The 17,716-nt window shown below is 39.5% G+C and overlaps 1 protein-coding gene across 1 annotated transcript; it reads right to left on the bottom strand.

Annotated features, from left to right (window-relative positions):
• Positions 1–2,511: 2,511 nt before the first annotated feature.
• On the bottom strand, positions 2,512–17,480 carry GLYATL3 (glycine-N-acyltransferase like 3). The gene is made up of 5 exons (XM_008691813.2): positions 17,019–17,480; positions 11,857–11,964; positions 10,511–10,637; positions 6,189–6,315; positions 2,512–2,944 (listed from the first exon to the last, which is right to left on the bottom strand). The coding sequence occupies exons 1-5, from the start codon at positions 17,094–17,096 to the stop codon at positions 2,530–2,532; spliced, it is 855 nt and encodes a 284-aa protein (XP_008690035.1). The 5' UTR covers positions 17,097–17,480; the 3' UTR covers positions 2,512–2,529.
• Positions 17,481–17,716: the final 236 nt, after the last annotated feature.

Below are 17,716 nucleotides of genomic sequence, written 5' to 3'. Positions count from 1 at the left end.
AAGTTTCTTAAATCATCGTTGAGGACCCAGCCCCTTCCTACTTCTTGAGTCCCTCTTTTCTCCTTGCCTTTCTCTTCTTCCTCCAGAAATTGCTCCACACATTCCTTTAAAGGGTCAGAAACAGGGTTGAAAGTTGAACAATTATATCCAACATGGCTATCTGGAAGATCAAAGTAAAAAAAAAAAGTTACAGTGAAATTTGATTAAAAAAAAAAGTCTCTTTCAAAATATACAGCCCACTGTGGGGTGGTGGTGGTGGTGAAAAATTCAGAGAGCAATGAGATAAAGGAATAATCTTCCCCAAAGAATTTCAAGCTGCTTCAGAGTCCAATTAGCATAATGAGTAAACAGTACTGGCTTCAGAATCTGACAAAACCTGGTTCTGACCATGACGTGGCCACTTAAAACCTGCATAAGTGTTGGTGAGTCATAACACCTCTGAGCCAGAATTCCCATGATAAGATAATTCCTATCTTTTACAAGGATTAAGTTACATATATCTACTCTTTGGCATAATTATCAGCAATAGTTAAACTTTAAATTAACTGTAGGCAAGTTATTATTAAGAATAAAGTAAGGCTATAATATTATTGTCATATACCAGGCAGGAATAACCATGTTTAATCAATGCTAAAGATAATGAGCATCCCTGGGGCAGAAACTAGACCATATTCTCCCAAGAGCTTTATGGACTCCGATTACTTGGTGCTCTTCCCTATGGAACCAAGGATAAGTTTCCAGGTAACCAGTAGTCAGGATGACCTAAGCATATATTCACTCCTAAGGAGGGTTGTTTTTTTATTAAAATGATTCTCTCAGTCAGTATGTTTACCTCTCTCAGAGCAAACACCTAAAGTTGGATCTTCCCTTATCTTTGTGGTTGGAGTTTTATGGCCTCTCTTCAGATAAGAAAACAATATTTTCTCTATGGCTAAGTCAACTTTAAACAAACAAGAGAAATCCAACCATTGTGTCTGTGCCTGCTTTTATTACAAATGGAAGAACACAGTTGGTGATGCTTATCTCTTCCTCTGTAATCCTTTTTTTTTTTTTAAAGATTTTATTTATTTATTTGACAGAGATAGAGACAGCCAGCTAGAGAGGGAACACAAGCAGGGGGAGTGGGAGAGGAAGAAGCAGGCTCATAGCGGAGGAGCCTGATGTGGGGCTCGATCCCACAACGCCGGGATCACGCCCTGAGCCGAAGGCAGACGCTTAACCGCCGTGCCACCCAGGTGCCCCTTCCTTTGTAATCCTTGAAAGATACATATACACAAAAGCAACTGAAACCCAAATTTGAAAAACAAAACAATACTCAGGATAAAAGACTAGTGGAAGTATTTATTTAATTATTTAAGCATTTAAATTTCTTTTACAAAAAAGGATACATGATTTAGTGACAAAAAAATAGATTGAAATCAAAATGCCAGCCTTCTGGCTTGACATCTAACACTGATTATCTGTGTTATCATGATAAAGTCACTTATTTTCCCAGATCCTTAAATTTTTCATTTGCAATGCAAATGCAAATTTTCATTGAAATTCTATGAGTTTATATACATGCATATATAAAATATGAAAAGAATGTGTATATATTTGTGCATCTATGAAAGCCTGTTTATATGTGCAACTGCAGACCCACATTCACGCCCATATATGTATCTTACTTTCTTATGAGAAAGCAGGTTAAAAACACGGAAGCTGGACTAGGAGATAGGTAAGGTCCACTCCGATGCTGACATCATCTGTTTCTAGCGTTTAAAACGTCCATATCTTCATTCCTCCATCCAAGACCACCGAGCAGTGGGAACTTTTTAGAAATGCCAATTCTCAGGCCCTACCCCAGACTTCCTGAATCAGGGATGGTGGGGAAGAGGCTCTAGCATCTGTGTTGCAATCTGCCCTCCAGGTGATTCAGAAGTGCACTAAAATGTGAGAACCGCTGCGTTCGAACATTCCCAGGGAAGAACGATAGGCTAGAGTTGTAAGCAGAAGTGGAAAACCAGTAATTAAAGGGGAAAAGCAGGATATTCTACAGAGAACCTGGATCGGAAGTGGTAGGAAGAGTTTAGAGAGACGTAGCAGCAGGCACAAGGGAGTGTGATTTCTGGTAGCGGGGAGCTGGTGTGGCGGTGGGAACACAGAGCAGAAGGCCAAGCAGCAATAAGAAAGCAGAAAGTGGTAGCCACAGGCTCACGCGTTAAGTCATCGTTCTCATGCAGTCATCTCTATAAGAGGGCTGAGAACTGCTGCCTTCAGAACCTTTTTCCTGCAGTGGATCCCAAAGAAAGACAATTAACCTCTTCTCAGCCATAGCTGTCTGGGACCCCTAGTTATTTACTGTAGAGCCCGGACACAGAGAGACTGAGGGCTGCTCGGGCTGGTCCCACATGCCTTCTCCAGGCCCTTTTCGACAACCTGAGATTCTTCTGATTCCAGTTTGAATATTCCCCTCTTTGCCAGCTAAGGAGTATGCATGTTCAGGGAAAGGTAGAAAATGCCTGGCGTTTCAATGGGCTAGAGGTAAACTTAGCCAGAGAAAGTTGCAGGGGTGAGAATAAGCCTATGAAAGCGACAAGGCAAGAACTCAGCACGGACATTCTTCAGGAGGCTTATGGATGCCGTGTTGTCATCCAGGACATTGCCCTGACAGGGGAAGCCCCGGCTTCGCAGCTTCCTGGCCAGTGTGAGGGCCACCAGCCGGCTATAGCCTTTCCTGCGATGCTCTGGCACGGTGTAGCCGTGGCACATGGTGGCAAACTGGTCTGTGAGCGACCAAGAGACCGGGTTTCCCTTGTCATCACGGACACAGACACTGGGGAAGCAAGAGATGAGTTTCATGATGTAGCGGAGACACTGTTCGTTGCCGCCCCGTGACCAAGTCCTGTTGAGTAGATCAGCATCGGTAATACTCAGGTAAGTTAGTCGTGGGGAAGGACCCCTTCTAGAAGAAAACAACACGAGAAAAAATGGGAACTCGGGATCATATGACTACAAACAGCTACTTCTCTTTTTGCACTGATTCAAACTGAGAAACAACCCCAGAGATGTACTTAGCCAATACTAAAATATTTTCAATGAATTAGAATCTGACACTTCCCGCTTATGACCATCTTTCAGGGTTTCATTTCCAATAGGACAGAATCCTCATTATATGAAATTTAAGTCTTTCCTTCTAATTTTACTCCCGTCTCTTATCACCTTCATATAGATTAGGGCGAGTATTTCATTTTTCTGTAAAACAGTTCTCAGACTTGTTTTTATTAAGTCCTGAGTCTGTTGACACCCTCTCTGAAGCCTTGAACAAGTCCAGATTCTTGGTCCCCTTGGTGTAAAAAAAAGAAAAAGAAAAAAAAGAATTAGGATAGAACTTCTATCTTTATGCATCCATGGCCAGAAAAGAAATACAAATTGCTTAACGTTCTAGGCATATATAGATAGTTGCTCAAGAAAAGCTAGTCCTTCTAGACCTTCCCCTAAAAGGTCTGGAGAAAGGTCTAAAAGCTCATGGTATTGAGATAAAGACAAAGATAGGAATTGCTGCAATTTCTAAGAACTGAGGTGAGTTACTTAGTTGAAGCCTATCGTGCTGGCTTTGCTTTCAGAATTCTTGAAATTATCAATATCATAAGACCATCCCCCATGGGGCGCCTGGAAGGCACAGCGGTTAAGCGTCTGCCTTCGGCTCAGGGCGTGATCCCGGCGTTACGGGATCGAGCCCCACATCAGGCTCCTCCGCTAGGAGCCTGCTTCTTCCTCTCCCACTCCCCCTGCTGTGTTCCCTCTCTCGCTGGCTGTCTCTATCTCAGTCAAATAAACAAATAAAATCTTTAAAAAAAAAAAAAAAGACCATCTCCCATGACTGCTAATGTCATTCTTGCTACGATCTTTATAAAGTACAGTTTGTGTTTTCTTTTTCTTAGTGGTTCTGCAGTGTTAGCTCACTTTCTAGGCATACTGTGGGGTCTGGCACTGAGCCAATAATCTAACTACCAAGCAGAGTAAAATAAATACAAGCAACGACTTGATAGAATTTTTAATTTAATTTTTTGAAAATGAACTTTGAAACAAAGGCTGAGAAGCCCAAGGCAAAGAAGCCTCAGGCAGAAATGTCGCTGCAAATAAAAACATTGCTAAGGCAAGTGTTTCAGGAGTAGTTATATTAGTGACTATGACCTTATATCCCAACGGCAGGCTATGCAAAATAAAGGGTATACAAATTTGGGTAGTGACGCAGGTGTGAAAGACAGTATCTGCAGAAGGGAGCAATTTAAAGCAAAATCTGATTTTAAAAGACCTTACCGGGGATAGAAAAAAATTTTAAATAACATCTCAAGGATATGATAGTAAAAGACTGGGAAACTCTAAAACTCTAAAGGATACATGTCTGGTTTTTTCAACAAAAAGTAATGTAAGAAAAAAATATGAAAGAGGAACCTCTATGTCAAAAGAAACTTAAGAGATATTAACCAATTGCAATGTATGAACTTTATTTAGGTGTTTATTCAAAACAAACTGCTAAAAATATTATGCTAATTTGGGAAATGTAACTACTAACTAGTTTAAGGAATATTAACAAAATCTTAGGACATTCTGCAGCACAGAGTTGATACAGCAGGCTTGAGGTCTCTATCTTTAGAAAAGCCTACTTGCCAGATTGGGCCTTGGATGATATCTGGCAATTTGGATTTCTGCAGCAGTCCTGCCATTCCCAGATCTGGTATGAGTTGGCACTTAATGTGCCTACCTGTTTGTACAGCCAGTGTGGTTTATGATGAACACCTGCTTTCCCTCTGGGAGTCTAGAAAATTGGTATGTGCTAGGCAGAAGGTGCCTCCAATGAAAAATCCTATACATGTTCTCACGACTTACTGTTGGGGAAATTAAGTGGGTCCTGTGTGACTTCATTGGGGAGGACTCTGGGAAGCTTGTGCCTGGTTTTCTCTGGACTTTGCCAATGCACCGTTTTCTTTGCTGATTTTGCTTTGTAACCCATATATATATGCTGAGGTCTGTGGGTCCCTCGAGCTAATCAATGAGCCTGTGGGTGGTCCTGGGGACCCCTGTATGGAAGTGATATTAGTATAGTGTTTTTTCTTTAAGGAATCCTTATCTTTTAGAAATATATATTAAAATATTTAAGAATAATGGGATGATATCTGGGGTATTTCCTTCAGAACTGTTAGTAGATAGGGGTATGCATGAAACAAGATTAACCATATATTGATGGGAGAGGTTCCTTATTCTACTCTCACTCAGCCTTTGTATGTGCTTGAAAATTTTAATAACCAAATTAAATAAAAGAAAAATAAAGTCCAGTTGCTTTATGTGACTTAAAATGCTCATTCTTCTTTAGGTTTAGTCTTGTTTTACTCAAAAATTCCTTCAACATATTCCATAGAAGAAAAATTAACATTCACTGAGGTGGGAACCTTTCAAGTATCATGTTTCATTTGTTTACAAACTACATGTAAGGAAGACATATAGGTTAATTTGCAAAAAGAAGAAATTGATCAAGGCTCAGAAAGATTTAGCAGAAAGGAAGGTAACTAGCAAATGTCAGCGCAGGGATTCCCCAGTAAGAAGAATGCAGATATTCACTAACACGTTTTTTGAAGATTGGACTCTGGCGTCAGAATGTGGAATTATTTCCTGGCTCTACAATTCACTCCTATGTGTTATTTCAACTTCGTTCAGAAAGGTAATTATACAGTACTTTATAGGGTTGTGGAAAGGGTTCAAGAGGTAATATATTTGTAAAACATTCAGAGCCTGGCATATAAGAGCTCCCTATAAATCAGTTATTTACCCTCATCCCTGAAACATGAAAACACACTAAGCACCTTGGGCTCAGACAACAGAGGTTATTTAGAATTATTTGGAGGCGGAGCATACCAAGGAATGATTTTTCTGTGTATACTGTGAAAATACAGGAATCCTGAGTTCACATATCACTATGCACAAAGACACTGATTTGATTTTGCAAGAAATTACGTGCAGTCAAGCACAGCAGAAAAAAATAAACACACGTACAGACCCACAGACACATACACACACAGACATATCTAGGCTCTGTGGCCCTACTCCAAGTACCCAAATATTCCTTAATAATACCATATTTCAGGTACTGCTATCTGTGCTTCTATATAGTAAGTTCCATCCCACATATAGAAACTTGGTCTACATACAGAGAACTGGTGTCTGGCAGAGTTGAACGAGGAGAAAATTCAACGGCCTTGAAGGAAGTTAGCTTTACTCCTAACTGCTTTGAGTTGGCAACAGCTTTGGAAACATCGTAGAGTTCATTCTGCAGCCCTGTTCATGGAGACACATAATGAAAAAGGTGCGTATTTTATTTGAAAACACAAAAAAGAAATTTGTTGCAGTATTTTTGTACTAAGTATCATCGATGCCACCAGTTTGCCACCTTGTATTATCCTAACCACTATATATTTATATATGAGTTATTACAGCTACTCCCAGCCTGATTTTCAAATATTGTGTGGGATTTTCAAGTCCCCATCATGTTGTTTCTCACAATCAAGATCTTCTATGAACATTTTTTTTTGAAGATTTTATTTATTTGACACAGAGAGAGATAGGAAGAGAGGCAACACGAGCAGGGAGAGTGGGAGAGGGAGAAGCAGGCTTCCCGCTGAGCAGGGAGCCCGACGAGGGGACCCCAGGATCATGACCTGAGCCTAAGGCAGATGCTTAATGACTGAGCCACCTAGGCACCCCTTCCATGAACATTCTGATGGGAATATCTGTTAGGAGCTTGGAATTGTTTATGGAATTTTCCTGATTGTTCTGACTTCTCAGACTGATCTTAAATTCTTTAAGGTAAGAGAAATTTTATAACACTAAAAGTCTACAATCTACCATACATCTAGAAGCATAAAAGAACTCAGATTTATTTGGCATGGCATTCTGACTTAAGGAGCCCTCCAGCCTCTTGCTAGATGCTCATTACAGAAATACCAAGGTATAAATTTAGTGTTGGTGAGATTTATCCCAAATCTGCCTCACTTGGATCCTACTCATTTATCACAGCTATACTCTGTTATCTATAAATCTTCATTCAGTACTTGTGTAAAGCACTGCGTTACAGAGAGACACAAGAATGGTAAGTTCTCTGGTAGAGCTCGCCGAGCTGGCCGCATGGCATGTTAGCTTCTGTTTCCTTAGAACTGACTTGCTCTGCTTCTCCAAAATCCTGTCAGCTCTAGCCTTTCCAGTGTGGGTCCTGATTAATGGAATTCTCTGGAAATTGACTTTCCCACTTCCACCCATATGGAAAAGCTTGTTTCCTCCTTCCAATAAGTTACTTCCTCTTGAAGAATACATGACTACATGAACAGGAAGTCATGTTGGTAGAGTCTGATATCTGACCCTTGGCTCCTTTCTCAGGGAGTTAAGTCTAAGAAAAGATAAGCAGGTCTTCAAGTTAATGCTATTAAAAATTATAGATGCTGTGGCTAGAATTCCATATTATAATCCTGAATTCCATCAAAGTAATTCAAGAGACTATGAGAAAAAAACAGCTCATGCCAATGAAGGGTATGGATGGTAGCTCAAACAAAATTTCTTTCTCTTAAATTAGACTGAACTAATTCTTTCTAAAAGTCAGATTAACATTTCTTTAAAAAAATTTTAAATTATAAAATGTAACATAGGAAACTTCATAAAACAAATGTATAGCTGGGGCACCTGGGTGGCTCATTCAGTTAAGCATCTGCCTTCAGCTCAGGTCATAAACCCAGAGTCCTAGGATCGAGTCCTGCATCGGGCTCTCCACTCAGTGGGGAGACTTCTTCTCCCTCTCCCTTTACCTGCCGCTCTACTTGTATGCCCTCTCTCTCTCTCTGTCAAATAAATAAATAAATAAAATCTTTTTTAAAAACCACAAATGCATAACTTAATTATTACATATTTTAACTACTTCTAAAGCCACCAAATAGAAATTTACTAACCGTCTCCTATTTACCATTCTCCCAATCACAATTGCCTCACTCTCCTCTAAAAATAACCACTATCATAATTACGACAATTATGTCCTTGTTCTAAGTTTTATTATGCAAGTGTGAGTCCTTAAACACCATGGTTAGATTTTGTCTACTTTTTGCCTGGTGAATCTTTTAATCTACGGGTTTTCTTTCAGTGCCCTCTCCCCCGCCTTTAAAAATTCTTTCCATTTATTCGTTAAAGAATCCAGTTCCCTGGGTTGAGTTTCCATGATTTGGATTTTGTGGATGATTTCTCCATGGTTTGTTGACCATGTCCTTCTGTCCCTTGCGTGGATTACCATTTTAACAAGTGATTTTCTCCTTGCTCACAGAAGGAACTTTCACTAAAATTGTCCTACCTTCGTCCACCTTACCTCCTTAGAAAGGGAGGAGTCGCGAATTGGATAAGACAGAACTCAGACCATTTATTGGACCACAGTTAATTGGACCATAGTACCAGCAAGCAGGCTTCTGAAACTTTTAGGTCAGTGCTCATGTAAACAAGTCCTCTCACGTCAATGCAACCAGTAGTGAACAAGAGAGCCTGGCCTGTCTGGATAGCTGTATGCTTTTCCATTCCCTGGGCTCTCATGGCCAACACAGAGTCTGGCTCTTCCTAGTAGGTTAGTGGGTTAACCCTGATTTAATACTGTTTATGGATGGCTCTTAGATTAAACATGACAAGCCATTCCCATCAGAGTGCGCCATCGCTCTGAACACCCAGCACTGATGTAGCTCCATTGCCTACTTTTTAATCTATCCGGGCAGCCCAACCAGGAGCTCTGCGGCGCAAGATAAAAGATGGGCCATTTCTATGGCAGTAGATAGGCTCTTGGAGTTGTTCATGATTTGGAGATGTTATGGGAATAGCACTTTTTAGGTGCTTTGGTTAAAAATAGTAAAGATATTGATGACTTCTTAAAAGCTACTCATTATTCCAAGGAAATTATAGTTCTTACCAGAGAAGCCTATGGCCAAGAGGCCACATCAGAAGCCAAAGGTAATGCCTACACTGATTACGTGCTAAATAAGGGCCTTTACCACTCCAGCTATTTTAGGTGCTATTAACTCACATCTGTCCCCACCTAACTTCAGGAATGATGATTGTGTCAATTTAAATGACTGTGACTGACTCATGACGAACAGCTCAGCCTGCTGGGGGGAAAATACTGGCAATTACAAGGATGTTCTCTTGTTAATGATGGCTGCAGGTGATTTGAAGAGAATCGGCCTCTAGCACCACAATCTATCCAACTTTTGCCATGATTTTTCACACCAAGAAAGAAATATACTTATCTCCACATTAGAGTAATAATGGTGAGAAAATTTTCCTAGTTTGGCTGAGTGGTAGAACCATGTCTCTTGTCTAACCAACATAACTGGGGTAGATCTGTGAAAGAGACAGTTTAGAACTTCCACTATAACGCCTTTGTGAGCATTTCCCAATGGATGTAATGAAAGAACCCAAGTCTTTAGGTTATGAACATGCACTAGTCATCGTTGGCAGGTACACAGGAACTTTTTCCTTGTGAGAGAGCTTCAGATGTTTGCTGCTGAAAAAAATTACCAGACTTTGTATTTCTAGCATGGAGGACCCTGCCTTCCTGTCAAATGACCAAAGAACTCACTTTCAATGCCACAGTTAAAAACAGGAACTTCATTGACTGTATCACCCCTGCCCCCCAATCATCATGAAAAGTTGAATAAGTGATCCGCTGAAGCTGAAATTGTCCCTGCACGCTATTAGAAATTCTTAATGAAATTCGGTCTTGGCCAAAAGTTCTTCCACTAGCATTGATAACCAGGCGATTATCTCCTCGGATTTCAAATATACTCTTATCTTACTAAATCATGTCAGGATATCCGAGGCAGATCAGTTAATTATCTCTTTCCAGAATCACCTGCTTTAGAAAGAAGAAAAGACCTACCTATTGGCTTCTACTTAAGTTAGAGTCACTTTAAAAGACTGTGACAAGGGGGCACCTGGGTGGCTCAGTCAGTTAAGTGTCTGCCTTTGGCTCAGGTCATGATCCCACGGTCCGGAGATCGAGCTCCACACTGGGCTCCTTGCTCAGTGGGGAGCCTGCTTCTCCCTCTCCCTCTGCCTCCCCCACTTGTGCTTTCTCTCTCTCTCTCTCAAATAAATAAATAAAATCTTAAAAAAAAAAGATTGTGACAGCAAATGATTAAGAGTAATAAAGAAAATTATGCTGTGATACTCACTGATATCCATATTACAGTAAAAGTGAGGGGGAAAGTGTCACTTGAAAGCAGCCCAATTTAAATGGCCTCTACTTACCCCAAAGGCCAAGCCTCATTAGGAGTAAAACAAGTGTTCTTATAAACCTGTAATACATAAATTGTAACTATATAACATGTATACACATGTATCTGTGCACTTAAGTATATATTGATCATATATGTGAAATATGTCATATCTATCTGATGTGTATAACAAAAATAAGGAAAAAAAAGACCGCCTAGTGTCTTGCACTTGATCTCACCTTGTATTTGAAAAACTTGATCCCAGTTGATAACATCATGTTCTTCCAATAGCCGTTGGTAAGCCCCGACATCCTTGTAGAACACCGCATAGGCATTAGTATAATGGTCCAGGTTATCTGTCTCAGCCTGGGACAGAGACATAATTGTAAAAACATAAATTTATCCTCTAGGTAACTCAAATATTGGATAGATTAGATACATTGGCTGCATATGTCTAGATCATTCCCATTGCCAAAATTAGCCACCTATAAACAATGGCTAGATGGGAATATGGCTAATATACTATAGTGAGGGAAAGAACAGAAATTTTGGAAATTTGCTTGATTATTCTTCTGATATTTGGGAAGTTTTAAGATTATTTATTTCACATTTTTCTGGGATTTTATTTATTTAAAAATGGAAAGGGTATAACTTAATGGAGCCACCTACAAGAATTAAATAGAACTCTCAGAACTTTCCTAACATGATCAGGGCAGCACATTTCACCACATGAACTCTTTGTCCTCACAGAATGGAGTGATATCATCCTTTTCAATCTTCTTATGTATTTACCCACGTGATGAAACTCATTGGTCACAAGGAATCCTCAAACCAGAGGGAAAACGAGTATGCACGAGTATGTATGCTTCCCCTTCCAGAGACTATGAAACACTAAAACACTTTATTGAACACATTTAGACTAGCTATTTTCCATATGTCGGAAACTCCAAAGTCAGTCAAATTAGAAGCTAACGGTGAGGGGCACCTGGCTGGCTCAGTGGTTAGGTCTCTGCCTTAGGCTAAGATCATGATCCCAGGGTCCCGGGACCGTGCTGTGTGTCAGGCTCCCTGCTCAGCTGGGAGTCTGCTTCTCCCTGTGTCCCCCACCTTGTGCTCTCTCTCCTGTGCTCTCTGTCAAATAAATAAAATCTTAAAAAAAAAAAAAAAAAAAAAAAAACCTAGGGGCGCCTGGGTGGCTCAGTCATTAAGTGTCTGCCTTTGGCTCAGGGTGTGATCCCGGCGTTCTGGGATCGAGCCCCACATCAGGCTCCTCCGCTGGGAGCCTGCTTCTTCCTCTCCCACTCCCCCTGCTTGTCATCCCTCTCTCGCTGGCTGTCTCTCTCTCTCTGTCAAATAAATAAATAAAATCTAAAAAACAAAAACAAAAAACAAAAAATTAAAAAAAAATTAAAAAAAAACAACCCTAATGGTGAAATATGTAGCTTCTTAGGCTAATATATATGGCTGTGATTGTTATAATATCCCCTTTACCTAATCATTTCTTTCTAGTTGATGCCAACTCTTGCGTTTTTAGTGGTGGTGTTTTTTTGTTTTGTTTTGTTTTGTTGGCTTTACAAATCTATACCTCTTTCTGTCGCCGGGTGATAACAGCTTTGAAGTCTGGCCATGAATCCACTACCACTTCCTTTTGAAAGGGATTCCCACGATTCATGTTCATCACTGCTCCATAAACCTGAGCCAGAGAACCCAGAGAGACATGCCAATCACATTACTAACTCTTTCAGTTGCATATTACTGTTTTCACTTCTTCCTGTACTGTATAGTTGTGGCCACAAGTGGGGAAATTACATGTACGCACATATATACAACATGCACACATACAACTTTTCTCTTGTTATTTTGTCACTGTACATGAAAACTGGTAAAAAGTCTAGGAAAGCCTATGAAAACTCTCCCCAAACTTAGGTTTTTACCGTATAGCAGTGAGAGGCACCAAAACAGCAAGCTGACTAGATGGCATATAGGCCAATCATAAATACTTACAGAATGAATCAGAATCTGATGTATGGATTTAGGGCTCATGATAGCTTCTAAAATTCCACAGATAATTTTGATGCTCAGCTGCTTTTGAAGTTTATTATATTCTCCGAAAATAACCTGTTTAATGCAACTACTCCTTCAACCCTGAATTACAATTAAACATCACTGAGCGTAACGCCCCATCCCAAAAAGAGCTCCCTGCATTTCAGATTTGAAGGGGCAAGATCCTCTAAGTATTCCCTGAGGGTCGTAACTATGTCTTATTCATTATTATTTACATGGAGTCTGACTTAATAGATCAACTTTTTGTTGACTAAACAATACTGAATATTAGAATTCTGATTTGTGGTCTTTCGTATTTTTTTTTTTCTCCGCTAAGAATCAAAGATGCCTGCCCTATAAAATAACTTCCATATGCTATGGTGCTTAGAGAGAAGAGAAAGTTGTGGCGGTAACAAGGAGAGCTGAGCTACAGGCTGGTGTTCATAGCAGCCTTTTCATAACAGAGAGTAACAGAGAACAATCTAAGTGTCCATCAACAGTGGAAAAAAATGAATAAATTGTAGTATATTCATACTAGGAATGAAAAGCAGAAACTTAGGGGTGCCTGGGTGGCGCAGTCGTTAAGCGTCTGCCTTCGGCTCAGGGCGTGATCCCGGCGTTATGGGATCGAGCCCCACATCAGGCTCCTCCGCTGTGAGCCTGCTTCTTCCTCTCCCACTCCCCCTGCTGTGTTCCCTCTCTCACTGGCTGTCTCTCTGTCAAATAAATAAATAAAATCTTAAAAAAAAAAAAAAAAGCAGAAACTTAATGGTGAGCAAAAGAAGATAGATACAAAAAGATACACTATGTGATACAATTTACATTATATTCAAAACAGACTAAACCAAATTATGGCTTTAGAAGTCAGGATAGTGGTTACTTTTGGGGAGCAGGGAAAGGGAATGTTTGCAAAAGAGCATTGGGGGGCTGGGAGAAACCATGTCCAAAGTAATGTTCTTTCTTGATTGGAGTGCAGGTTATACAAATATCTGCTCTATGAAAATTCATTGAGCTGCATAATTATGTTATGTGTACTTTCTAGTATGTGTTATACTTCAGTGAAAACAATTTAAATTATAAGGGCGTTGGAACCTACACTTTACCTCTTTTATCACATCTTGATTCAAATCACTCACTTCAATGCCTAGAACATTATTCAACTATCTTCTTTCTTTCCCAATCTGAAACCTCACTCAAATCTTCTTATAGAACGTACCTTTGCAAATTTAGTCTGGCTAATACTATTGTGTGACATGGATCACACTTAGTGAAAAGCTGAGAACTAAATTAACCTGGAAAGGTCATGCTTGCTCTGTTTAATTATTAAATTTGGGGGCTGCCAATCCTACATATACATAGTCATAAGTTTATTAAAATGTTTATTCCTATGAAGAAACCATACATCTTTATTTAAAAATGGAGCTTAAATAGGATTGGAATGTTTAGAAGGTTAAAAGGAAAAAACTTCTTTCCAAGATTCAGATTGTGAAAAACAACAACAACAACAACAACAACAACAACAACAACAACCCATGACTTGTTTGTAAGAGTTTTGCAACCAGCTGAAAGATTTGGCATTGGTTCAAAACAATGAAACAGACTTTTTTAACAGCTATTTATTCAAAGGGTGAGTGTTGAGAGGTGATGGGAAGTGGCTGGGGGAAGTAAGGATGCTGGAGGAATGAGCAGTTGGAGTTTGTGAAGGAAATTTGGAGGGATATTTAATCACTGAAATACTAACATGAGGTAGGTGGGGGGATGGGTGAAATAAGCAATGGGGATTAAGGAGCTCACTTGGGAGGAGCCCTGGGTCATGTGTGGAAGCACTGAACCACTAAATTGTACTGCTGGAATTAATATTGTACTGTATGTTAACTAACTGGAATTGGAATAAAAACTTAAAAAAAAAAAAAAGAAAAGATGGGATTATAAAATATATAGCCATAGCCTTCAAAAAAATGGAGGAAGTGTGAACAACAAAACAATTTTCTCTTTATCTTTTTTATTCTCTAAAGGGCATAGTGTAACTGAAGAGGTATTTTGAAAGTATGGTCAGAAAACCCAAGCCAGACATTATATAACAATGTAATAATTGAAGTAAGATAAAGAGATTCAAAGATAAAGAGACTCTGTGTACAGAAATTGAGAAATTTGGAGTGCCAAGCTAAGCAGCTATTAAAAAGAAGATTATACGAGGAAGGTGTTGATTTGTGCCTACACGTTTCATTTCTTTAACTCTTACTTCAAGTGGTGTTATGATAAGCAAACCTTTCAAAAATAAAAACCAACCGTGCAGTTTGGAATCTGATAACTTACATTTAAATCTGAACTCTAGCACTTAGATATGGGGAAGGGATTTAGTAACATCATCTGTAAAATTATAATGTAAATACCTGCCTATGCAGAGGTATTACTATTACAGAGGGGTTAATAGGTTTTATAAAGCTCAAATGAAATAGCGTGAAAGATATTTTTAAAAATCATACATACTATTCATAAGCGAAATAAGTCAAGCAGAGAAAGACAACTATCATATGATTTCTCTCATCTATGGAACATAAGAACTAGGAAGATCGGTAGGGGAAGAAAGGGATAAAGAAAGGGGGGGTGATCAGAAGGGGGAATGAAGCATGAGAGACTATGGACTATGAGAAACAAACTGAGGGCCTCAGAAGGGAGGGGGGAGGGGGGTGGGGGAATGGGATAGACCGGTGATGGGTAGTAAGGAGGGCACATATTGCATGGTGCACTGGGTGTTATACGCAACTAATGAATCATTGAGCTTTACATCGGAAACCGGGGATATACTGTATGGTGACTAACATAATATAATAAAAAATCATTAATTAAAAAAATAAAATAAAATAAAATAAAAAACAAAAAAAACCTTGTAGGCTCAGGATAAACCCACAAGATTTAATGTGTTTATTACCAACGATAGATTAATAATAATAAATTGACAAAAATAAAAAAAAATCATACATACTATTCAGATCAACTCAACTAATCTGAATTCAGAGGCCCTTAAAAATAAGAATTGAACAGGTGAGGGTCAATAAGTAATTATTTTATAACATTGCCAGTGACCCATCAACTACAGTTTGTTGAGTAATTATTTTGGGCAAAGCCCCATGGCAAGCACTATGGGAGGTGTCAAAAAAAAAAAGATCAACATCTACACCTGGGCATCTGGTAGCTAAGTTCCTGCAGGAGAAGTGGTAGATATGAAATCAAAGGAACTGAGATTTAACAGATTCTCTACTTGCTTTAACCTTTTTTGGACTCCAACTTACTCATTTCTAAAATGGGTCAATAGACATCTTACAAAGTTGTTGGAAGGATAAAATAAATTGAAATTATCTGTATGCTAAAGTACTATCCAAATATAATATTTATAATGTAAGGGTCCATCATTTGTCTTGAAGATTATAACATCTTAGGTGACCCTGTAAAGGTTGCCAAAACCTTTTTAGCTCTTTCCAGCAAGAGTGGGCCAAACATTTATTTACCAGTCTGTCCACATTCAGTATGGGACATTGCGAGTCAGATTGTCCATTCGGTACTCTTTTAGCCATATGATCCCAAATGATCACTCAGATTTTCCCTACCACACATAGTTTAAGCATGATCCATAAGGCAAGATGACGAGATTTAATCAACCCAGTACAGTGCTCTAAATCGCTTTTGTTAAAGTTTAGTGTAAATAAAGATTATCCAGGGTGTGTCCTAAAAACACAGGTCTCTGTTTTTAGAAATTGTGATTCATTATATCTCTTCTGGGTTATTAGCAGCCACTCACATTTGCAGTCAAATGCTCTTAGCGCTGAGCTATACCCCCCTCCAGTCACATTTGAAAATCACTGTTGTAGGGCTACCTCCTTGGTCAAGAATCTCAGCCCTCAAAGACAATTTCTTTGCATTCTGCATTTGTTTCTCCAAGTGCTTAAAATATTTTTAATCTCCCATTTATTTGGAATCTTTGATTAATGTCCTCTTCCACAATAGCTCTGAGTTGTCAGCAGGCCCTCATGGACTTTGAGAAGACTTTGACAGATAGAGGCTTAATGACCAACAAAGCCATTGAAATAAACTTCAAAAATAAAGATGTTGAAATAGAAAAATTTTATAATGACTCCTGTACCTAAGCTCCGTCGTGAACCTAGGTTATGTTCTTATGAGCAATGCTACTTAATCCATACCCTTCTGCCATTAAAAAAAGTGTTTAAAACTCAAGTTTACCTTAGAAATAACCTAGTCCAGCACCACCTAAATTTTCCTTGAAGTCATCTAGAGTGACTGTCAAAAAATAATTATCACAGCCGTATCCATGATGCATGGAATCAGGAGGGGACTGGGAAACTGTATGCTTAAATAAGTTTAATCACAAAGTGCTGACATCAGGGGCGCCTGGGTGGCACAGCTGTTAAGCGTCTGCCTTCGGCTCAGGGTGTGATTCCGGCGTTACGGGATCGAGCCCCACATCAGGCTCCTCTGCTATGAGCCTGCTTCTTCCTCTCCCACTCCCCCTGCTTGTGTTCCCTCTCTTGCTGGCTGTCTCTATCTCTGTCGAATAAATAAATAAAATCTTTAAAAAAAAAAAAAAGTGCTGACATCAGAAAAACTTGGGAAACAGCCATAAGTCTGACATTATTTCCTAGATTAATAAAATAAATGAATAAAAGAAAGCTCTTGAATGTAGAATACCTTGAGTGATTCAGGGAAGTGACTCTTCAACATTTTTTCCAGCATCAGTAATTTCGTACAACAGTTGAGCACCAGCATCTTCTCCAGAGCTCTAGCAATTCCACACCTACTGAAAAACCTGAAGGGATATGTTAGTTTTTGCTTGCTGACATTTGAATCTCCCGAGGAACCTCCTTGAAGTCCTGTTTTCACTGGGTGTCATTCGGAATGCTGTTGCTCCCTCTGATGAGGGAAGAAGAAGGAAGATGAGAGACACTGGGGCGGGTAAACCAGAGAACATGTGGAAATAGGCAATGTTAATATCCTAATCCTGGAAAGAGGTGAGTATCCATGCTGGGTTAAGTCTTCCTATGATACACATTCACTGTACACTAGACTCTACCTTTCAGACACAGTAACAGTTGTAATTTCACATTTATTTATGTTTTCATTAAGTCTGTCTCAAGTAGACTAGGAGGTGCAGGAAGGAAAGGACCCGTGTCTGCTTTGTGCTCCGTTGTATCCCCAGCACCTACAGGGCCTGGCACATAGAAAAAAGGGCATTCTAAGTAGTTGCTGAATGGATGAGAGGAAGCTCAGAGTCAGAGTCTTAGGGTAAGTAGGGAAACTTCTTTTTTCAATGTGGGACAAAGACCAAAGACATGAGTGGGTCAGGCGTCAGGTGGTTATGCGGAACAATTTGCAGGGAAACATCTAGG

The sequence above is a fragment of the Ursus maritimus genome, unplaced genomic scaffold, assembly GCF_017311325.1.
Source record: "Ursus maritimus isolate PB19 unplaced genomic scaffold, ASM1731132v1 scaffold_29, whole genome shotgun sequence".
Taxonomy (NCBI): Eukaryota; Metazoa; Chordata; class Mammalia; order Carnivora; family Ursidae; genus Ursus; species Ursus maritimus.
The sequence above is the reverse complement of the archived record's forward strand: the minus strand, read 5'-3'. Positions and strand labels throughout refer to the sequence as shown.

What these genes read in the sequence shown, in the direction of transcription:
- GLYATL3 (XM_008691813.2), bottom strand. Translation starts at nt 17,096, where the DNA reads ATGCTGGTGCTCAACTGTTGTACGAAATTACTGATGCTGGAAAAAATG. An exon ending in ACTTCCCTGAATCACTCAAG is followed by an intron (nt 11,965 to 17,018) that starts GTATTCTACATT and finishes TCTCTGGCTCAG; the next exon opens with GTTTATGGAGCAGTGATGAA. An exon ending in CTGCCAGACACCAGTTCTCT is followed by an intron (nt 2,945 to 6,188) that starts GTATGTAGACCA and finishes GTTTTCTTCTAG; the next exon opens with AAGGGGTCCTTCCCCACGAC.